The sequence below is a fragment of the Ylistrum balloti genome, unplaced genomic scaffold (genome assembly GCF_031769215.1).
Source record: "Ylistrum balloti isolate Yb309-2 unplaced genomic scaffold, AGI_CSIRO_Ybal_v1 Utg370054, whole genome shotgun sequence".
In the NCBI taxonomy this organism is placed as follows: domain Eukaryota; kingdom Metazoa; phylum Mollusca; class Bivalvia; order Pectinida; family Pectinidae; genus Ylistrum; species Ylistrum balloti.
Genome location: NW_026782105.1, coordinates 682,829 through 708,064, shown reverse-complemented (window position 1 = coordinate 708,064; position 25,236 = coordinate 682,829). Strand labels below are relative to the sequence as shown.

The 25,236-nt window shown below is 35.5% G+C and overlaps 1 protein-coding gene across 5 annotated transcripts in view; it reads left to right on the top strand.

Moving 5' to 3' along the window:
* Positions 1-25,236, top strand: part of LOC132549337 (protein phosphatase 1 regulatory subunit 12B-like) — a 92,993-nt gene that overhangs the window by 2,163 nt on the left and 65,594 nt on the right. For all 5 annotated transcript variants that reach the window (XM_060213264.1, XM_060213268.1, XM_060213267.1 and 2 more), the window contains exons 2-4: positions 10,634-10,764; positions 15,271-15,389; positions 24,935-25,094. In XM_060213264.1, coding sequence (XP_060069247.1) covers positions 10,634-10,764; positions 15,271-15,389; positions 24,935-25,094 — 410 coding nt within the window. The remainder of the gene's footprint in view (positions 1-10,633; positions 10,765-15,270; positions 15,390-24,934; positions 25,095-25,236) is intronic.

The following is a 25,236-nucleotide window of genomic DNA, read 5'->3' as shown; positions in this document are numbered from 1 at the left end:
GATACATATATATGGTATGAATCTTGGCAACTTCAATAGATTTATGTATGAAAGATGATTTTCTTTGAGCTATTGCCACCATAAAAACTACTAAGTGATGAACTGTCCAATGAAATGCTACTTTCATTGGTTGTTATTTAATTTTTCAATTGCCAATCAGATGTTGTGAAACATAGCGTGAAGAAAACATTGTTTGAGAACAGAATTTTTATGCCCACTTCATAATGTTTTAAACATAAATTAATGACATGAAAGACAATATTGTGACCAAAAATCTTTTGCATCTTGTGAAGAAAACATTGTTTGAGAACAGAATTTTTATGCCCACTTCATAATGTTTTAAACATAAATTAATGACATGAAAGACAATATTGTGACCAAAAATCTTTTGCATCTTCAGCAATCCCTATAATCGTTCTGTGCCTGAGAAAATGGTCTTGGAAAGTTGCTTACATCATCAACATTTAATGTAATTTTTATGTTCAAATCTTTTATTTGACATCTTCATTTTTATATGAAAAGTGTGTTGATGTGGATTTAAGGATTGCAACACTCATACAGCATTGATTTGTGGCGATTTAATGTTTCATTTATTATTCAAAAATAGGTACATCAAGTTTGATTCATGTTTGATTATTTTGTCTTCAAACATCTGAAAGACATTCTTTGATGTTTTGGAAATTGTTCCTCCGTATGCATACTTAAGACTTAGGAAGTAACAGCAACTTGTCGGAAACCTCAATGGCATGGCATTAACTGGCACCACCACTCACACATACAATCATGACAAGGTCCGAGTGAAAATATAAAGATAACAAATATAGTTAGTGGCATCAAAGATATGATTATAATATTTCATGTACATATTTGTAAAAATGGTTGAGTAACAGAGTTGAATTTTCCTTGATTGCCAGCGACATTATGTAACACTGGAAGGCAACATTTCCAAATTGTATCTTAAAGTACCATATTTTCTGGGTTGTAAGTTGCACAGGTATATAAGCTGCAGAGCCAATTTTTATTGATTTTTTTCATTTCATCCACATCTAAGCCACATCGAAATATAAGCCGCAACCTTTCTGATGATATGATAAACATTATGGTATCCAAAGTTTGTAAATATAACAGAAAACAGAATACAATGTATCAAGATCATCAGTCAAACATTTAATGAAGTTTTTAATAAAGTGTACACATTAATTTTGATCAAGATTGTCTATGCACAGATACAGGGTCTGATGTTACATACAGCTTACTAAACAATCTCTCCATTGGAGCCTGTAATGTTAAATATCAATGAAGGCGGTTGCGTGCTGACAAAATTCTGGAAGTCCAATATTATTTCTTGTAATTTACATGAAGCCAGTCATATCGTAAATTAGCATGGTGCTTATTCTAGAATTTGACCTGTTACCCAATGACTTATTGATCCCTGCATGCAATAAGCTACTGTAAACTTCCGCCATGCCTTTGTGCAATTGCTGCAAAGTAGCCATTAAATTCAAGAAGATATTATTGTGATTTGTACAAAGGTATGGTAAATTAGATACATGAGAATGTTATTTCTATTGCAATTCTTCAAATCATTCTGTATACAGAATTACAAGTGACGGTTCTGCACAATCTGTTTCAGTCACAAACACATGGTGGGCAGGTTATCAATGAAAAAAAGTACTGTTTCGTACTGGTACACTACATTTACATAAGTCACAGGCCCAACTTACGAGGGAAAAAGTTGCAACTTCTAATCTGGAAAATATGGTACTAGATTACGTAATATGATCATAATATATTAATATACAAGGTTTCAGTTTCTGTGAAAAAAATGTTATGACAATTTTACTCTAGTAAGATTGACAGATTGGCACATGTAGACAGATGAATGTTTTATACAAATAAGCTAGCATAATCATGAAACATCATGGGACACATACAAAAAGTTTTAGTTTCAGATACAAAAATATGTATAGGGGGATCAACATCTTGGCACATTAACACCTCTAGACTTTATACAGATAGTGCTAGCATGGCTAAATGTGAAGCGTTAAGGAAATTAGTTTCATCAAAGAATAAATCATTAATATGAATATAATACTTTACTGTTTGAAGTTTAGATGTTGGTATTTGTAAAACTGGTTGAGTTACAGAGACATAAATTGTCCTTGACCACCAGCAGTACATGTGTGCATTGTGTATCTCAATTGATAACTGCAGAGCAATGTCATCTCGTTGTTCGTGGTTGTTTCAAGTACAAGAAAGAGTCATCCCAGTATCATTTTATAACATTTACCAGAGACATTATAACATGTAAACTTCTGGTTTTATAATCATTGTCACATGATATTATGCATTACCAAATCAGGTTATAATGTTTTCCATAGTGAAGTTTTATTTCAATGTCTTGTTGTCACATGTGTGCATGCCAGCTGACACAAGCCAAGATCCTAATTCTGTATTGGAAGCAATAGGTATACAGAGCACTGAATGTAGGCATGTGTATATTTTCAAACAATGTTGTTTTACTACACTTTTTGATAAGATAATTGTGTCAAGACTATCTGTACTTATTAAGACAAGTAAGTAATTTCAAGACTTACAGATATGCTTCGTTAACACCAGTGGAATCAATTTAACTAGTTAACACTCTGCATACTACTACCAGTCAACACTAAATTCCACCATACACAATCAGACATACACTCTGATGGCTTCTTCATTACGATATTCAACATAAAGAAGAATAGATATGACACCTGTCATTTCCTTTAGTTACCAGTCGAATATCTAAGCGTTTCAAAAGATAATCATAGATAATCAATATATTTTTCAATGTTTCACAAAGTGTACTGTTTATACCGACCTATAGTTTTTCGTCTTGCTACTCGCTATCACTTTTTAAACTCTTCCCCTTGGTTTTGGATGGTGTTGACAAGGATGCATTAATATTTACAGACATAATGTTATTTACCATTGTTGCTCATAAATAAATTGATGAATCCTTCCTCTGTCAGTTTTGCTCATCAGATAATCATGACAATCAATTACGAAGGCCTTTCAGAATTTTTAATGGTTCCAAAAAATAAAGCAATTTATAGCTACAGTGTCACTTCTCGAAACTGACAATGTATGGGACATAGTTATCTGGAAGGTTTCGGGAGAGTTCAGTATGTAGAAGTGAAGCAAGTCGACCGGGAAAGACTTGGATATAATTGAATCAATTCTGTTCTGTACACTACATTAACCATTCCATTAGCATTAAGCATTTACACTGCACATGTCCCACTGAATACAGGAACAAAATTTATAGAGTTAAAATATTTCGGTAAAGTGAATAAAACCCTATGATACCTGTATCCTACATGTGGCTTTAGTCGAAAAGAAATCTTCGCATTGTCATGTCAATCTTGAAAGCAATGTCACACTGCATAAAGTAGCCTCAGTGGGATGGTCGACACGTCCAAAAGTCTTACCAACCAACATATTTGATGAATATGTGTTTTTCTTAACCGGTATAAAAACTTATTTTCTAAGATAACACTTGATAAATATTTCCATTCTGTTTTATTAAAATAACATTTTTCAATTACCCACGATTTAGATGCGCAACTGTGACTTTCTAATTCTGCATTAGTACTTATTTTCATGTTATCTTCATCTGTTTCATGTTTCCATGAAACAATGGACACGTTTCATATGCTTTCAATTTATCATTGCAGACCATTTTCATTTAAGTTTATTATGATCCTCTCGATCAGGGTAGGTATTGTGTACAAAGCCTACCTGTGACAGGGGTAAGCGCGGGGGACAAAGCTTACAACTATCACCTAAGGTGTTGATTTTGCAGTCCACTAGTCAGAACTTGGGTCTTGATAGTTAGGCGAATTATCAGAAGTGATTTTCAGTATATTTCAATCATTTCGACCACAATATTGGGCCAGTATTTCGAATTGATAGGAATCAATATTGAGACAGTTTTCATTATTATAATGAAGAGGATGTCATTCAGTACATGGTAATTTTGTTTGGTTTCAAGAAATGAACGGTTTGAGAAGGATCAGCTAGGGAAGGATGCATATTATGTATATTAACCATTGGCACTTATTTAGGTTTAATTTAAAATAAATTATGTAATCAGACTGAACATTTAGGATGAACTATAAGAGAGATAGCATCACAACATAATTTAGGTAGTAAGATATGTCAATTCAGTTTCTAAAAATGTTTTTGTCATAGTGTCTCTTTATCTTTAAAAGGGAACAATCCATAATGACAATATGAGAGTGCATATCAAAGGATGCATTTTTGCTTTCTAGAAACTCATCATGAAATTTATGCCTTTTTATTGTCCTTGTCATTGGGAAGCTTATCACAACCTTGGTATTTATCACATTACGCACTACCTTGATCCAGCCTATCTATGATGAAGATTTCATAGAATCATTTTGTCAATAAGCTAGGAAAATTGACAAAATGTGTTTTTAAAATGACATAAGCTATCAAAAAGGACTTTTGCAACATAAAACTCTATTAGATGTATATGTATTGAAGCTACACAGTATATAAGTAAATACTGTTGCTAATGGGGTTCAGAATATATGTTCATGCACTGATTATTTAGAAATTAAAAAACAGACACAATTATTAAATTTCTGCAAACATTGCTTGGACTGTATGTATGTGTGTACATAGATAGCAGATCCTATTCATTGTGGGCTGACTATTGGTACATTACAAGCAGCTTTAAGTATGCAGATTATACCAGCCAGTTGGGTTTGCAAAGTGTTTGATGTTAGGAAATAAGTACCATGTATTCGCATGTAAGTTTTACATCTATTGGGTAGCAAGAATATCCATAAGATAACAGAATTATATCAGGATCTCTTTAACATCAATATTCAATAGTCTTTGGATGTTTAGGAAGTTGTTATCAATGTCAGAGATCCACGTTTCTCTTGCATACCGCACACAACTTCTGTGTTCTCGCTGCCCCTTCCAGATGTCTATTTTGTCCCATCCCATCTCAAATTTGTATCCTTATTCTTGCAACTTCTTTTAAGGAATTCTGTTTTATTGACATTTTTACAAAGACCAGTACTTGCATACTAAGATATAGGGAAGGACATTTTCTGTAATGAATTATTGCTAATACATATAAAACTTTTAATTTTGAAGGTAGTACATGTGAACTTATTAAAAAAAAACTTTTGTAGCCGAAATGCAACCTGCAGTGTCGGTAAGATAATTCTTGATTCCAAAGTTTCTTTTAAAATAAACTCAATGTATATATACTTATTGTAACATCTGGTGCTGTTAGAGACACATAAAACCCTCAGTAGTACAATTTTGAAAATATCTTGCACTTCCAATTAGAGAAATAAAGACACTTTTACAGAACATTTAACATACAAAAGTTTAACAAATTTAAATAATTTAAAAAGCTCCATTAAACCATAATCACATAGAGAGTGAAAAAAAATGACTCTTATAAATTAGCGTACAGTCCTTCATGTAAATCATTATATCACTGATTTAGAACAGACATTGTATTGTAAAATATATAAATCGTGTAATTTCAAACTTTAAAAATAATCTATAGTTGGAACAACAGTATGTGAAACATGGGTGGAGGCATACACAGGGTCTCAGAATTGGAGGAAACCTAATTATATGGAGAAAACAAAGGTGGAATATATAGAAAGAAACATGAGGAAGCAAATCTTTAATGTTCAAACATGGAAATTCACTCTTCATCTTTGAAGACAAGGATGGTTTTCAGGCAACCAAACCATCATAATTTCAAACTTCTCTATGCTCAAAAGCTGGTTCATGAAAACAGCTAATGGCTAGAGCTAACCTGTTTTTCAACTGTGGAGGTAATTTGAGTATAATATATCACTATCAATCAATTGCATCCTGAATATACCTACTTGGTGTCCCCCAACATCAGACACACCAGACACACCTGGCGGTGTAGTTAAGTTAGGTGCCCCAGCTTCAACTACATGTGTACATGATCATGGCTTTTATTTAGTTCATATATGGGTCCAATTCCCAATTGGATTTATTTCTTGGTAATGCCAAATTCCCAAAATATAGTGTTTAATTGTGAAAACATCCTTCCCTGTGATTAATTTTCTTCTCAAATAAGATAAAATTCCCTTTCCCAAATGTTCCCTACCCTATCTCTCTTACCATACACACCTGGCAATAATTAAACTGCTTGTTTGTGTGTCCCCAACTTCCTCTACAGGTAATACTGTTACATGACCAGGTCCCTCACCCAAACTCCTTACACCAGATACACTGTGACTCAAAACTTGTAATCATTATATATGGTGAAGTGGACTGGTACCATGATTCAAAACTTGTGATCATTATATATGTTAAAGTGGTACCATGACTCAAAACTTGTTATTATGGTAAAGTGGTACCGTGACTCAAAACTTGTTATTATGGTGAAGTGGTACCATGACTCAAAACTTGTTATTATGGTGAAGTGGTACCATGACTCAAAACTTGTTATTATGGTGAAGTGGTACCGTGACTCAAAACTTGTTATTATGGTGAAGTGGTACCGTGACTCAAAACTTGTTATTATGGTGAAGTGGTACCGTGACTCAAAACTTGTTATTATGGTGAAGTGGTACCGTGACTCAAAACTTGTTATTATGGCGAAGTGGTACCGTGACTCAAAACTTGTTATTATGGCGAAGTGGTACCGTGACTCAAAACTTGTTATTATGGCGAAGTGGTACCGTGACTCAAAACTTGTTATTATGGCGAAGTGGTACCGTGACTCAAAACTTGTAATCATTATATATGGTAAAGTGGTATGGTGACTGAAAATCTGTAATACAATGTTTATGGTGAAGTGGTTTTGTGACTGAAAACTTATCATTATGGAAAAACTGATCATATGTATTGTGACTGAAAATTTGTCATCATTATGGTGAAGTGGTATTGTAACAAATATGTTTACTATGAATGAAATGAAAACACACATGCTCTGGTGTGATATATATAGATATCCATTGTGAAGTAAATTGCATTGTCTGTTAAAATTTAACTTGGTCTGTAAGTGTTTAACCGACATCGACATATATAATAGCACACAAGGATTTACTTTACCTATTCATACATAGGGTATATACATAGTTGTAATTTATACAATACTGCTATTTTTACCTTGAACACAGAAGGTATTGTTTTTAAGTTCACAGATTTTTACCTGTGATAAATACTATACATTTAGAGGGGACTGGGAATCATGAACAGTTGAAAGCAGGTGAAGGTAGAGTGAACATTTGTAGCTTTACAGTACAAAGTCAGGCAATTGGGATGTACAAGAGAAAGCAACTTTGACGGAATATGTTTAAACACATGATTTTAAATTATAATTCTTTACACTTCATTTTTCTACGATTTTTTATATTGTATTAAATTTGTGTTAAAAAAAGGTTTTATGAACTTTTCTCCAGAAAACTACTTGTCAATCAGAGTATTAGAGTGAAATGTGTTATTATGAAGACTAAAAAGAATCCATTTATTGTCATTGACTTTGCATTCTGTTGATAAATGTTTATTTTTGAATTGAATCATTATTTCTTTTAGTCTTGATAGTCCCCTGCTCCCCCCCTCCTCCACTCCCCCCCCCCCCAAAAAAAAAAAAAGATCCCAAATTCATGTTAAAGTTATTTTATTTGTTGTATTTTTTCATATTGAAAAAAAAAATTTCTTTATGCTTGATTGAGTCACATTATGAGCTTGAAACAAACTAGTCACAGAAAGAAATTAACTTGGTTTTCCTCTTAAAACACAGACCATCGACTTCCTTTTAACAATTTAAAGTAAATTTATACATTTCAAATATTCTACAAAAGTTACTTATTTTGATATGGGAAAAAATGACTTATTGAAGTCAAACGTGTATATATATATAATCTGTTTTGTGAAGAAATCCTTAAAATGTCCTTTAGTAGAAAGATATACTTGTATTTCTGTAATAGTATACTTGATACTTAAGACACATCCAAATGATTCATTCCTCTGTGTAATTTAACATTGTATTTACCTGTTTATGTTACTTCCCTGAAACCAATATCCACATATCTTATCTTTGGTGTGTAGAGCAGGATACTGATATACCAAACAAAACGAAGATGAGGTCTACAACTGTAAGCTGAACCTGTTTCCATGTTATTCCTAATCATATGAGATCTATTTATGTTGTAGTAAAGAGTATTTAGGTGCAAGAACATTTCAAGATTTGAATTTCATATGTCATATGTTCTGGTATAAATTTCACCTGGACCTACATTCTTGCTCATTGTGCAGTGCATCAGGTATAAACATTTGCTATCACCTTTCAGCTGGAAACTGAATGACTACATACATGTTGAAATTTGATTTGTATCACACTATCAATGCACGGATTATTCTTGTGAAGGTTGGTATGGTGACATTAGACTCAGAAAAGTTTTTGTTTGATAGATACGTTCATACTAGGATGGTAAAATATTGATATCTTTTTGATGTGTTTGTGAGAGTACTATCAAACGCTCAATTTAGCTGTATGTTTGCAGCTGAAAGCTAAGGTAGTAATTGTTCAGGTTTTACTTCTGTCATACTAGCACCTTGTGAAAATGGCCATGAAATGATCCTGTTGATTGTAGAATCAATCTTTTACAAAAATAGCTTTGATTTTCTTGTTTTTTAGGTCATCTGACCCGAAGGGTCCGATGACCTATAGTCATCATGCTTCGTCCGTCGTCGTCCGCCGTGCGCCGTGCGCCGTCCGTAAACTTTTCATTCAAACGACTTCTTCTCAATAATTGGAAGGCCCAGGCAACTAATATTTGGCCTGTAGCTTGCTTTGATGAAGCCCTACCAAGTTTGTTAAAAAGAATGACCTTGACCTTCATTCAAGGTCACAGGGGTCAAATGTCTTTAAATCTTCAAAGGACTTCTTCTCAGTAATCAAAAGGCCCAGGCAACTAAAATAAGGCCCGTAGCATGCTGGGATGAAGGACTACCAAGTTTGTTCAAATGAATGACCTTGACCCACTTTAAAGGTCACAGGGGTCAAATATGTTAAAATCTTTAAACAACTTCTTCTCAATAACCAAAAGGCTCAGATTGCTGATATTGTGCCTGTGGCATGCTGGGATGAAGGGCTATCAAGTTTGTTTAAATGAATGACCTTGAACAACTTTTAAGGTCACAGGGGTCAAATATGTCAAAATCTTTAAATAACTTCTCAAATACTAGAAGGCCTTGGGGGCTAATACTTGGCCCATAGCATGCTGGCATGGAGCCCTACAAAGTTTGTTCAAATGAATGACCTTGGCCCACTTTCAAGGTCACAGGGGTCAAATATGTTAAAATATACAAAGGACTTCATCTCAATAAGCAAAAGTCTATGAGTGCCGATATTGGGTCTGTAGCATGCTGGGAGGAAAGGCTACCAAGTTTATTCAAATGAATGACCTCAACCCACTTTCAAGGTCACAGGGGTCAAATATGTTAAAATATACAAACGACTTCTTCTCAACAAGCAAAAGTCCATGAGTGCTGATATTGGGCCTGTAAGATGCTTGGAGGAGAGGCTACCAAATTTGTTCAAATGAATGACCTCAACCCACTTTCTAGGTTTGGCTTGCTTTTTGTCAGATGACCGTTAAGGCCCATGGGCCTCTTGTTTTTTATTTATTTACTTAAGAAGTTGATTTAAGATATATGGTGAACTGAGGGAAACACCTAGCAGAAAGATGAAACATGTTTGTTGTGTCACACAATTATGTGACTAAAATGCATGACTTTGATATCTATGATAATATCTGGACATCATTTTGCTGGGTGAACAGTTGGAATCATTTTAAGGCAGGGTATCCTTGAAGTAGCTCAGTGGCTATCTCACTGAATAACACATGAAAGGCATGCTGCATGCCATTCAGAGGAGTTAGGGTAAAGTGTCTTGCCCAAGGACACAACCACATCAGCAAAGATCAGTTCATTTCTCAGTTTCCTGAGAAACCTCAACCCTGACCTGTAGGGAGCATTGAACCACACAACTTGCATCTTAATTTTACCTGGGTCACCTTGGCCAAAGTTCCAACTAACTGAGCTACTGAGGCTCCTAGCACCCAGACACTGCTTCTCACTTCTGTTGCTGTACTTGACTTCTCAATTCTTAGCATATTGTTTATCATTCATAGATATAAATATCTATAGAGACAGCAGAAAGGATAAAGATTTCCAAGCATAATAATATAAAAAACGCATTCATTGTATGAGAATCAAAATTGCTGATAGCATTAAGGACATGAAATTTTGCTAAAGTAAAATGAGTCAGTTTTTGATCACAAGGGAAAGTCTGGCAACAGTATTTACGAATATACAATAACTGCAACATATAGCTATATTATGTAACTATAATTGGTACATGCTTGTGCCTGGCTATGTGATATTTATAGTACTCAATTTAATTTTTCAATTTGTGAGTGATTCATTTCCCACAAGAATTAAATTGGTATTCATCGTTGCCAGTTTTTCATGGAAAGAATTTTTTCTTTTTCTTTTTTGTTTTGCATTGCAATTTTGGATTACAATAACAGTGATTATTATCCTTTTACAGGCATGTATCGACGACAATCTGGACATGGTCGAGTTCCTGGTGGAGCATTCTGCCGATGTAGACGTGTGCGACAACGAGGGTTGGACGCCACTTCATGCCACAGCATCATGTGGTTTCACAGAAATAGCCAGGTATTACACACAGCCTTACATTCTGGGTTTTCTCAGAAATAATCAAGTACTTCATACAACAAGCCAAGTAGATAACAAGTTAAACATATATACATTGTTTATAATGCAGTCATACAAATTGAAGTTCAATAAGAATACTAGGGAAATGTTATTTCATTGCTTTGCCCATCCCCAACTACTTGACGTAAATTTTATGAGTCTTGTTGGTCATTTTACTGCATACATGGTTGTGTCAGACAGACTTAGTATAGCCTGGAATATCACTGACCGTAATGTCATGTGGTATCATATCATTCAGTAACATTATAGTGTCATATGGTATGTCATTAACAAGTGTCATCATTAATCCCACCATATTGTTTCTTGTACACCATGTCAAAGTTTGGTATAATTTGATGGTATTGAATGTTGAAAAATTTTGACTTGCAAGTTACCATCAATTATTGAAATTTGTTAACTGGGATATTGATCACTGATGCAATACATCATGTAATTTGGTTATATTTTCTTTATTAATTGGGAAAAAATATTCAGGGAATGAAATAAACCGCCACTGTTTCTTAGATATCAAAATGGAAACATGCATAGAGACATTGTAGGAATTTGTCCATTACTGATGGTCAGTCCAGTTCCAGATGGACCTACTTAAACAATGCCTGTTGGTATGTGAGGTAACATAAACATTTTGTAACATATTGTGTACTTGGCATACATACCATCTTCATCCTTCTGACGTGTTCATAAAAAACACACCTCCATATTCTTACTCTGTGTGCACCTCAATATAACACATCCTATTTTAAATGTAACATTTCATTTTCAGATTTAGTTATACCAGGGCTGTTTGTAATGCAGTTTGATACCTTTATTCTGTTGTTGTTTATATAACAGCTTGATTTTTAGCTACCTTTATTTGATCAATATGAATTATTCATTTTGCCTAGCCATCCTATGTTGTTTTACAGAAGTTTTATTAGGGTTTGAGACAGGTTGTCCTAGTGTTTATGGGGAGATCATTTATAATGCAGTATCAATACACTCTACTGACCACATGTAACACTAGTGTGTCTACTAATGGTGTATTACATCCTTCATTAGAGCGAGACCTCAGAGGTTAAGATACATAATAATGCCACATGTATTGTATGGCCTGTAGCACTCCACAGTACAGGAATGACTAGTGTAGACTGTTGTACCAATACTATAAACAAACATCACATTTCAACACCTGGAATTCATATAGAAGATGTTCTATTCAGGAAAGTAATATACAGTATACACAATCAGTATTCAAATCAAATAATGTAAAAAAAAAATCTTATGTACAATGTGTGTGAAATAAAGACGGTAAAATGTCTTATATAAAGTCAAGATTGTTTGGTAGTTTATCAATAGGCAGTCCTGGATGTAGGTCAAGTCTGAAATGGAATATTTGTGTCAATATTTGACCTATTTATATGGCCCTTAGTCTACTTTGAAATATGGTCAGTAAAATTTGTATACATGTACAGTTTGTACATTTAAAGGAAGTCCAGGTATGTTGTAGATTGGATTGTGAAAGAAGCACTTAAAGTGATCAAATATATATATATATTTTCATACATTAACCTATGCTAAAGTAATTGGATTCACATTGTATTGTTAGAAGAATATGATAATATACAAATTCTTTAAAGTATTAGAATACTAGTTTGTATGTAATCTAGGGACTTTTTCATTGGTTCGCGATGGGGCATTATTGCTTCATTCAGAAGAAATTTTCACGAGTAAAATTGCAAATTTTAGAAATTTGACATAAATCTGGAATAATTTAACCTGTAAATGGGCCGTTGTTGGTTCCAAAAAAGCCTTCCAAATAAGCCTGGTCTTTTTCATGTGAAACACAATTCTGTTTGTAAGAAAGCTGACATTAAACATTCACAACAGTTATAAAATAAGTCGTGTCGACATATAAAAATCACTCTAGTTGGCTTGGCTGGAGGTTTGCAGGGAATTTTTGTATTGTATGAAACTATCCATCCCAGAGCAAGTGACCCCATCACTTTGGAAATCTAAAGGCCAGTCATCAGTGAAAGACTAGTACTCTCCATTGGGCTACCCAATTACCTATCTGCCAGTATTTTTGTTTGGATATTAGTGGTGTCCCATAGGCTGAAAATGCTGTATTTATCCAGATATAAGTTTTATTTTTCTGCTATGGCTTCGAAGAAACCGCTAATATCCAGAAGATATGATTGACTTATAACCTGGTAACCTGAGTTCTGAATTGTTTGTGAAAAGTCTGCTCAAATACATACATGCTACCTTTTCAGAACTTTCAAAGTGAAGATGACACCAGGTCATATATAAACGATATCTTTTGAGAAAGGAAGACTTTAAAACAAGTTTTTTTTAAGCTGCATGCAGTTGCTGGCAAACCGATTGAAATTTTGGAATTATGAACAATTTAGAAAATTTATCAAAAAATTATGTCTGAAGATGAGCCTTGATATATTTAAAAGTTATCAACAAGAATCATTAATATGAGTATGTATATATATTTGGAGTCTCTTATTGTTGTTGACTATCGAGTGCATACTAGTTGTATGAACTTGGTGACCTATAAATGAGATAGAAATAAACATACTGTCATATACCAGTATCAATTGAACAGGAAATGAACATTTTTGTACAGTAAGTAATCTCACACACTAGATATTGGGGTCGTTCTAGTAAAATATGATTTGTATCATAAGGTTAGGACATTTCTGGTGCATTGTGATTCAGAATAGTGGACCAGTTTCAGATGTAGGATAAATACATGTACAATGTAGGAATATACATATATACATATTTGTTTGTTTTCATGAAACCTGAATAAAAACATTGACAAATGTCTAACCAAATTACTTAAACTGATCCCATATCATGTACAAAGACATCAATGTGACTGTGTTGTCATGGTTTTTCTGGTTTTTATTTGATTGTAGAATCTATATATGGAGTTATGTGTACTATGTGTAGCTTTTAATGACTTTTACCTCTGTTTTAGTTCACATACTTAAAAAAAAATATAAAAGAAAGATACATCTTGTCTAAAGTATGTTATATATTGATTGTTGAACAAGGTTTCATTTTGTTGTTCATGTAGGATGTTATAGACCAATTCATTGATATACAGTAAGTACAGACAAGCTCCATCATTCCATTAATTGTTTGTTTCAACCTTCAGAGGAGATTTCCTATAACAGAACTATCTACATGTATTATGGAGTAAGAATTGGTGAACCTTGGCATATAAGTTCTGACAGTCTACATACATCACACACACGTTCCCTGATACAGCCCTCACTGGATATATTTAGTTGTTAGGTCTATTGATAAAAACCCTGTACAGGATACTGGCATGTTTAGTGCAGACCAACAACTGGCTCTGTCAGGATCCACACTACTATTGTATTGATAAGGAAGAATTGGCATGTGTAGTACATATGAGTCTGTATCATATGTAAGCCTAGATGTTTCAATAAATTTCACTTTCTAACATCATGACTGGTCATCACCTGTTATTGACAACAGAGGATGAAAAGTGACCTATTCAGTAACCTCAGGTCTTGTGACAAGTTCAACATGTGATGTCCTACTATGGGTGATGTCATTTCAAAGAGACAACTCTTGACTGGCCCCCATCTCCTGTAGACATCATTATCAAGATTTAAGCTTTTAAAGAAGACATAAACAAAGAAAAGAAAAAAAAATTGTCATGTTCAGAATTAGTGTAGTTAAATTTTATGTTCACATTTTTTAATTCTTACATTTCTTCTGTTAAATCTAGAAAATAAGTTTTTCACTGTTATGCACTGATCTGATGTATGTCTCTGTGACCCATTGTATAAATGGACTCCAAACTAGTGACAATTTCCATGATCTATACTGACAATACAAATACTCTGTTTTTATTTACACAGCTTAGCATAGATGAGAAATAATATTTCTGTGTGATAATTCCTTAAATCTGAGTACATTGTCTTTTACTTGTAATTGAATAAAAAATTAAGTTGTTTTAACAAGTAAAGCCTTCATACACTAAGACAGGTAAATTAAGGCAGACTTCCCTACAAATTCAGGACATTTTTGACAGTGACAGGACCACTACCTATATGATTACACAAGAAATCACTGACACGTACGAAAGACACAATTTACAGAGGCTGTGGGTGTCTTCCATAACCATAATCAGATTATTAGGAGAGTTAGAACTGATCACTTCTTGATCTTTATAGAAGACAGACTATTTATAATCCGAACAAGTCTGTGAAAGGTGCTATGAGCCTGATACAAGATCCTTTTGTAAATCAAAATTTCATAAAGACGTAGTTTTCAGGTACAGGAAAGCTTTTCTTTATGTCTGCAAAAAAATATTCTAATCTTGTATCTATGTAAGTAATTAATAAATATTAATTTTGTACCTTTGATCATGAAATTACATGTAGTTGATGTTCTTAACCTTTGACCTTTTATCTACAGGTACCTCATACGTATTGGTGCCAATGTGGCAGCAGTCAATAATGATGGGGACCTACCTTTCGACATTTGTGAAGATGGAGAAATGGAAGCACTCCTACAAGAGGAAATGGACAGACAAGGTAATTTGTGAACTCACATGTACTCTGGATAAATTAATAAATTTATACATAGTTTTCTTCCATGAATAGTGATATATTTACCCCAGTGTAAGAGTTCAGGTGGTCAGTATGAGGTAATATGCTAAGAAACTTTTTACAGGTGCTCTTTTGTGATTCATAGGCAGTCATTATTGTTATGAATTGTACCTCTTTTGTTAGGAAATAGCTCTTTTCAAAGGGACACAACTGTTACATGTTTTAAAAGCAGTTAAATTTAAGTGGTCCCAAGAGCATGTAAAATGTTAAATAGACTTAATTCAAGTTGAAAATTAGTTGAAACTATCTCAGAAGCCAGGTGACCATTTCAGATTGGGAATGGAACCAAAGAAAGACAAAACTATTATATGGTTATGCAGGACTTTGGGCTATTTTTATAACCAAATTGTTTGAAATCATTTATCAGGTTTCAGAAAAATAACAATTCTGAAAACATCTCTGTCAGAAGCAGTAGCAGTCTTCATTTTATAAGTAACAAATAATAATGCCAAAATCATGAACAGAACTGTTTTAATTGCCTTGGTTAATCAAAGATCCAAGTGTTTTGTTTTCGAACCATCCCCTCTGTTCCCAAAAGTGAATTATTCTTGTTTGTCCAGAAATGATGATAACTTTTATCAGCTAGAATAAGGGAAATGCTGTTTAAGCATTTAATCCCTGCTATAATGAGCCCTACCCCTCTGTCCCAATCAATCATCGATAAATAGTGCAGATGATTGTGTTGATTAGGTGTTAGTACTAGTTTCTTTTGTTCATTTATGTTTTTGACAAAAGTTTAGATTTGTCAAACCCTATTTGATCAGCAAATTCTGAAGTCTGTATCCCTATATATTCACATGTTGTTTAGTATTAATCAGGTGCAAGTCTATATAAGTTTATGTGTACATAGTTCATGGTAGAGTCATCATTTAGCTATAAAACCAAGTCTTGTACTCTTAAGAACTACTTGTAAAAGGAAAATATTCTAACAAAGTGCAAGTCAAAGATAGAATTAATCCCAATACTTGTCACAGATAAAAGATGTAGCTTATAATTGTCAATGTACAGGTTCTAGCTAATGCTGATATCCTTACTTATATATGTATTAGCATTGAGATAAAAATCTTGATAACTATTATGTCCTCTTCAAATAAGTATTTACCCAAGAAATAGTTAAAATGTCAATGTTTATGTTTAGAAATATATCTGACTTAATTAAAATGGTTTTATTACATATTGCTTCAAATTTATTTGCCTTATCAAGGCTAATTTGCATAGTTGATTAGGTGATACCTGTCTGAGCAGTATGTATCATTATAATTAACACTTATCAATAGACTAGCTGAGAGATTGAGCAGAGATATGCTAATTATCACTAATGTCATCTATTCAGGACGCAAATCTGGGGACTAGGGGAGATTTTGCCTGAGATATCAGGTGCTCTTTTTAACTCAGTGTACCTTGTATGTCTGTAGATGGATAAACCCTTACAGGACTTGGATGACCCCAACTATTCAATAGTTAATACATTGGATAGCTTAAATACAAATTTGTCAAATGTACAATTCAAATTTTTCATAATTTATGAACAAAAATAAATTAAAGTAAATTGTCAGAAACTTGAGGTAATTAGGAGAAAGGTTCTGCTTGATGTTTATATCAAAGTTATAGTTTTAATCTGAATGTGTTTAAATTTTCTTGTTATCTATGCTTTGTGGAACTGAGGCCTACATGGTAAAAAAAGGGAACAAACACAAAGGCTTTGACAAGTGGTATGTTAAGAGTACAATTGATCCTGATAGATTTAAGATAGAGTTGATATAGATAACTGTAAAAGGTCCAGTAGGCTGTTTAGCTGATTAAACCAAGACCGCTCAGATCTGTAATGTTGTTCCTAAAGGTACATTTTATTAAGTGTTTTTACCTTAAGGGTTAACAAGATCATCTATAAGAGTAGTGTATTATGCAGTATAAGAATATTTATTATGTTTACACAGAATCTACTGGGACAGCACAATAGCTTCCGAATTCAGATTATTGAAGAAGTCAGCATTATTTTTACATTTAGTTTTCTTTATTAATTAATTGTTTATAAAGGTAGTCAGAACTTCAAACATTATAAGTGTCATTAGTGATTGGCAATTTTTAAGTGGTCAGAGCATTTCATTATTCATATTAAGCTGAGCTTGGTGGTCCATAACAAAATGAGAGCATTTCTTGTCAATTGGTATGAAGACAGTTTTCAAAGTAGTAGTTAGCCATGATATGAGTGGGAGACTGTCCAAGTTAGGCAATTAGTCAACTTCGCATGGTCACTCTAAGGATTTAGGTGGACATTAAAGTGTCACAGGCCTTGTGCACAGAGGGGTCATCTGAGTACTGACCATCTATGAACTGACAGGATGTGGTTAGAATTGTAACCAGTAATCTGTCCATTTGGTGGGGTTTGAATTTTATGGATGTCTGTATTTGGCAAGTCTAAAGTTATAGTGTTGATGAACTGGATGGGTTCGTATTTACATCATTACACCTTGACCAAAAGTTTTCATTAAACAATGATGATCTTACGGGGAGGTATACTTGGGACATAAGGAGTGGAGTTGTAGGACATTAGATGGGAAAGTAGTACAACATAGGGCATTAGATGGGAAAGTAGTACAACATAGGACATGAGGTCATGACAACATAGGTGAGGTGGGAAAGTAGTACAACATAGGACATGAGGTCGGAAAGTAGTACAACATAGGGCATGAGGTGGGAAAGTAGTACAACATAGGGCATGAGGTCGGAAAGTAGTACAACATAGGGCATGAGGTGGGAAAGTAGTACAACATAGGACATGAGGTGGGGAAGTAGTACAACATAGGGCATGAGGTGGGAAAGTAGTACAACGTTGGAGATGAGGTGGAAAAGTAGTACAACGTAGGATATGAGGTGGGGAAGTAGTACAACGTAGGATATGAGGTGGGGAAGTAGTACAACATAGGGCATGAGGTGGGAAAGTAGTACAACATAGGGCATGAGGTGGGAAAGTAGTACAACATAGGAGATGAGGTGGGAAAGTAGTACAACATAGGGCATGAGGTGGGAAAGTAGTACAACATAGGACATGAGGTGGGAAAGTATTACAACATAGGACATGAGGTGGGGAAGTAGTACAACATAGGACATGAGGTGGGAAAGTAGTACAACATAGGGCATAATGGGGAAGTAGTACAACATAGGGCATTATATGGGAAAGTAGTACAACATAGGGCATGAGGTGGGAAAGTAGTACAACATAGGGCATGAGGTGGGAAAGTAGTACAACATAGGACATGAGGTGGGGAAGTAGTACAACATAGGGCATGAGGTGGGAAAGTAGTACAACATAGGGCACTAGATGGGAAAGTAGTACAACATAGGACATGAGGTGGGGAAGTAGTACCTTTTAGGGCATTAGATGGGAAAGTAGTACAACATAGGACATTAGATGGGAAAGATGTATATCATTGGACATTAGATGAGTTAATTGTAGTGAAATGTTACAATGCTTCATGTAATCCCAATACCATTTTATGAAGAAAAAATCATTGCAAAAAATAGTAACTGCTTTTCTAAATGATCCACACAGATGCCATGAATCTCACTTCAGAATGAAAAATCAACTAAAATTTTCCATTTTCTCTTACTAGAAATATAACAAGTCCTAGGCTTATTGATTGACCAGCAGTGTGTGTGTGTGTGTGTGTATATAGTTAACTATTATAATGACTGTTTTTTTTACCATAATGACAACTGATTTGTTATTGTAGCCTGTCAAAGCTATCACAATTAAAGCCCAGTCGTAGGTTCATTCACAATTAGTATGAAGGGGTCAAAGGTCACCTCATTCATATAGCAGCTTCAACCTTCAATGCTAAATATATACACTATAAAATCACTTGAATTTACTAACCATTCTTGTAACATTCCTATCTGGTATAGATGATCAAGAACAGGCCTTAGTAGACTAGAAGTAAAAGAACTACACCACAATCTGTTATTGATGAGTACCTGTATAAATATACTTATCTGGTATTTGAGGGGTACAAACAGACTGGGCGACTTTATCTGGTATTGAGGGATGCAGACAAACCAGGGAATCTAACCTGGTATTGAGGGGTACATACAGACCAGGGGACCTAACCTGGTATTGAGGGGTACATACAGACCAGGGGACCTAATCTGGTATTGAGGGGTACATACAGACCAGGGAATCTAATCTGGTATTGAGGGGTACATACAGACCAGGGGACCTAATCTGGTATGGAGGGGTACATACAGACCAGGGGACCTAATCTGGTATGGAGGGGTACATACAGACCAGGGGACCTAATCTGGTATTGAGGGGTACATACAGACCAGGGGACCTAATCTGGTATTGAGGGGTACATACAGACCAGGGGACCTAATCTGGTATGGAGGGGTACATACAGACCAGGGGACCTCATCTGGTATGGAGGGGTACATACAGACCAGGGGACCTAATCTGGTATGGAGGGGTACATACAGACCAGGGGACATAATCTGGTATTGAGGGGTACATACAGACCAGGGGACCTAATCTGGTATTGAGGGGTACATACAGACCAGGGAACCTAATCTGGTATGGAGGGGTACATACAGACCAGGGGACCTAATCTGGTATTGAGGGGTACATACAGACCAGGGGAACTAATCTGATATTTAGTAGGCATACAGATAGACCAGGAGACCTAACTGGTATTGAGGAGTACAGAAAGACAAGGGAACCTATCTGGTATTGAGGAGTACAGACAGACAAGGGGACCTATCTGGTATTGAGGAGTACAGACAGACAAGGGGACCTATCTGGTATTGAGAAGTACAGACAGACAATGGGACCTATCTGGTATTGAGGAGTACAGACAGACAAGGGAATCTATCTGGCATTGAGTGGTACAGACAGACAAGGGGGCCTATCTGGTATTGAGGAGTACAGACAGACAAGGGAATCTATCTGGTATTGAGTGGTACAGACAGACAAGGGGGCCTATCTGGTATTGAGGAGTACAGACAGACAAGGGGACCTATTTGGTATTGAGGAGTACAGACAGACAAGGGGACCTATCTGGTATAGAGGAGTACATACAGACCAGGGGACCTATCTGGTATTGAGGGGTACATACAGACCAGGGAACCTAATCTGGTATGGAGGGGTACATACAGACCAGGGGACCTAATCTGGTATGGAGGGGTACATACAGACCAGGGGACCTAATCTGGTATTGAGGGGTACATACAGACCAGGGGAACTAATCTGATATTTAGTAGGCATACAGATAGACCAGGAGACCTAACTGGTATTGAGGAGTACAGAAGGACAAGGGAACCTATCTGGTATTGAGGAGTACAGACAGACAAGGGGACCTATCTGGTATTGAGGAGTACAGACAGACAAGGGGACCTATCTGGTATTGAGAAGTACAGACAGACAATGGGACCTATCTGGTATTGAGGAGTACAGACAGACAAGGGAATCTATCTGGTATTGAGTGGTACAGACAGACAAGGGGGCCTATCTGGTATTGAGGAGTACAGACAGACAAGGGGACCTATTTGGTATTGAGGAGTACAGACAGACAAGGGGACCTATCTGGTATAGAGGAGTACAGACAGACAAGGTGACCTATCTGGTATTGAGGAGTACAGACAGACAAGGGGACCTAACTGATATTGAGGAGTACAGACAGACAAGGGGACCTATCTGGTATTGAGGAGTACAGACAGACAAGGGAATCTATCTGGTATTGAGTGGTACAGACAAAATCAGGGGACCTATTCTTGAATTGAGGGGTATAGACAGACCAAGGGGACCTTTCTGGTATTGAGGGGTATCAACAGACCAGGGGACCTCTGTGATTTTGATAGGAACAGACAGACTAAGTGACCTATCTGATATTAATGGGTACAGACAGACTAAAGGACCTATCTGGTATTGATGGGTAAAGCACACTAAGGTACCTATCTGGTATTGACTGATAGACATTGAATAAATGAATCAAGCAGTGCTTGTTTCATAAAAATATACCGGTATTCCTTTATTTTGTATGACTAAATAATTGCGTTATTTTAGGTCTGGCTGTTTAAATACACCTTATTTTAGAATCTCTAATAAACCTTGGCACAAATATACATCTGACATTTGCAGATTTTAAAGTTTAGGACTTAATGACCTCATTCTATTATGGGAAGAACATAAACACTGTATAGGTATTTAATTGAAAAATGCATGTCAGAACTCAAAAGGCTCTACAGGTGTAAAATCAATTACAAGTGAATGTACAAGCTAATCAAATGAACTTAGTACAGAAACTTTCTTCCAGATGAAATAAATTCATCAGCTTTGTATGGTAAAGAGCCAATAGGTATACATTGGTGAGAGATTGCCTTTCCAACAGTGTAAAAATAGCCCACGATGTTTACACTGGGGGGAGCTGAGAGGGAAGAGGAGGAAAGTGGAGGGGAGAGAGTAGAAGCAAGTTTTGCTGGATAGCGAAAATACATTCTCAGATGGGGCTCTTGGAATCCTCTGTATTGCTATCAGACTTAAAAATCTGTTGTCTTAGTGAAATTCCTGAATAAAATAAAAATGAAGGAGGGAAGACACTTTCACCATGTTTATGGTTAGTGTTAACAAAACAGTTTACCGTAGTCTACTTCTCCTAGGATGTGCTAAGTAGCAGTACAGACTATATTGAAGCTAATTAGCACACTGGGCACCTAGATGTATCAAAGGGAAGAGGAGGATGTTAATTTTTGCAAGGTAGATAGGTACACATGAACTGAAGGCTGATAAATATACATTGAGTATGTGTACAAGAACAGGGGGATGCTAGCTGTTAAGATGTGAGCTTGGGCTGTATAGGGCTGTGCTTGGTGATTATGCTAAGTAACTGAATTCTGACAGGTACAATTTAGTACGGGTAGATCTGCTTGTAATGAACTTCCTACATCCCTGATATACTTTGTTTAGTTAATTTTCATTACAAGGTATTATAACTTTGTAATAAGAAATAGTTTCTTTCATTAGTAATCAAATGTTTGACTGTAGACTGTGGTTTCTGAATACATGTCTCTGAATTGGCAATTTAGTAGATGGTTGTAAAACAGCTGTAAAAATCTTGAAATCAAATAAAGTTGTGAATTTTATGACTGGTTATAAATGCTTTATCAGATAATTCTTCTAATGTTGGAACAAAAATCAAATTGAGATAAGTGTTGTTTCCTCTTGACACTGTACACCATGTGTACCTACTCTAGTTTGGAGACTGATGACTGAATGACACGAGGTATACTGGTTATAGGGAGGGGAATAGCAGAATAACACAAGGTCTACTGGCTATAGAATAGGGAATGGCAGAATAACAAGATCTACTGGCTATAGAGAGGGGAATGGCAGAATAACAGAAGATCTACTGGCGGTAATGTGGGGAATGGCAGATTAACACAAGGTCTGCTGGCTATAGAGTGGGGAATGGCAGAATAACACAAGGTCTACTGGTAGTAGAGTGGGGAATGGCAGAATAACACAAGGTCTGCTGGTAGTAGAGTGGGGAATGGCAGAATAACACAAGGTCTGCTGGTAGTAGAGTGGGGAATGGCAGAATAACACAAGGTCTGCTGGTAGTAGAGTGGGGAATGGCAGAATAACACAAGGTCTGCTGGTAGTAGAGTGGGGAATGGCAGAATAACACAAGGTCTGCTGGTAGTAGAGTGGGGAATGGCAGAATAACACAAGGTCTACTGGCGGTGGAGTTGGAACAGACTAAATGACACAATAAGGGCTGACTAAATGACAGAAGGTCTACTGTAAGTTTAGTTGTGGAGATTAGCATAATGAAAATGTCTACTGTCTGTAGGGTTGAGACAATCAGAATGACACAAGGTCTACTGTGAGTTAAGTGGAAACTAGTGTAATGATAATGTCTACTGGCTGTAGGGTAGGGATAATCAAAATGTATATAACATGGCAATTTGCAGAATGATACAGTGTCTACTGGCTATAGAGTGGGGACAGGTAGAATGGCACATGTCTGCTGGCTGTAGAGTGGGGACAGGTAGAATGATAGAGTGTCTACTGGCTATGGAGTGGGGACAGGTAGAATGATACAGTGTCTACTGGCTATAGAGTAGGGATAGGCAAAATGACACATCTGCTGGTATATAGGTGGGTACAGGCAAAATGACACATGTCTGCTGGCTTTAGAGTGGGTACAGGCAAAATGACACATGTCTGCTGGCTTTAGAGTGGGTACAGGCAGAATGACACATGTCCGCTGGCTTTAGAGTGGGTACAGGCAGAATGACACGTCTGCTTGCTTTAGAGTGGACAAAGGCAGAATGACACATGTCTGCTGGCATTAGAGTGGGTACAATCAGAATAACACATTATCTGCTAGCTGTAGAAAGGGGTCTGGCAGAATGAAACAATGTCTGCTGGCTGTAGATTGGGGATGATAGAATGACACAATAACACAGGATTGACTGAATAACACAGATATTCTGGCTGTAATAGAGGTGTATAAGAGATTGGCTGAATAAGGCTAGATTTTTTAGCTGTAGTGTTGGAACAATTTTCAGCCCAACTCATATCTGTTTGATGTGATGAAATATTAATCAACAACAGAATATTATATACAGTTACAGTATATACTGACTCTAGCACCTGATTTTATAGAATATATATTATAGGCACAGTTAAGGAATACTTATCTCATAGGGGAAAAATATAAATGTGCCCTCTGAGTTGTCATATGTACAATACATGATATTGAGAGAATGTACAATGGTACAACACTTAACCATTCAACTTTACTGAAGTGATCTCCTCTTGATACTCAAATGAGGATAGAAAAATCAGGAAATATTTGGGTTGTGATGATACAGGAAACCGACCTAAAGATACAGCCACAGCCAGGTCACAATCATTTCACAACTTGTCAACAAGTTTTCAAAAATTGATAATGTCAAAATCACTAAAATGAATATTAAACTTTGTATTAAATAAATCAGAATGTGAAGGAAATTTGTCATAAACAAATATCAAAAACATAAAAAAAAAAAAAAATATTTCCTTTATCTTATTGAATAAAGTTTGTATGACATGATACACTAGGAATTATTACTATTAGGTTAATTTGTAATTAAGTAAGATTCTGTAACAAATAAATGTAACGTACCCAGTAACTAAATTCATTGAATGTCATGCATTCAGTTTTATGACTAAGAATTTGAGGGTAATTAAATGCAGAGAGAATTTTTAACTGTCACATTTCTGGAAAATTGACTGGATAGAGCTAGGTTAACATTACCATGTCGTATATACGTTAGTTTGTTGTAACGCATCTTTGGCATTAGTGCAAATGGTATAGAATATCATTAGAATTAATTTGCAGGTGAAATAACATTTTGAATTTGATGATAGTACATTGATCAGTGGGGAAGATATATTATGCAATAGCTGTTTACCTGTATTTTCTTATGACCAGGGGTGGATGCAGACGCAGCTCGGTCCGAAGAAGAGAATCAGATGTTGGCAGATGCCAACAAATGGCTGAGTAATAAGTCCGTCAAAGAAAAGCGACACCCAAAAACTGGAGCCACAGCCCTTCATGTCGCTTGTGCCAAAGGCTACATGAAGGTCATAAGGTAGGTTATCACATCATAATTTGTAACTTAGATTTAACATACAGAACATATAATACAGAACATATAGTAATATTTGAATGGTACAAAAATTTGTTCTGTTTGGGAATCATTAAAAAAAGAATAAAATTTGTGCAGCCATTGT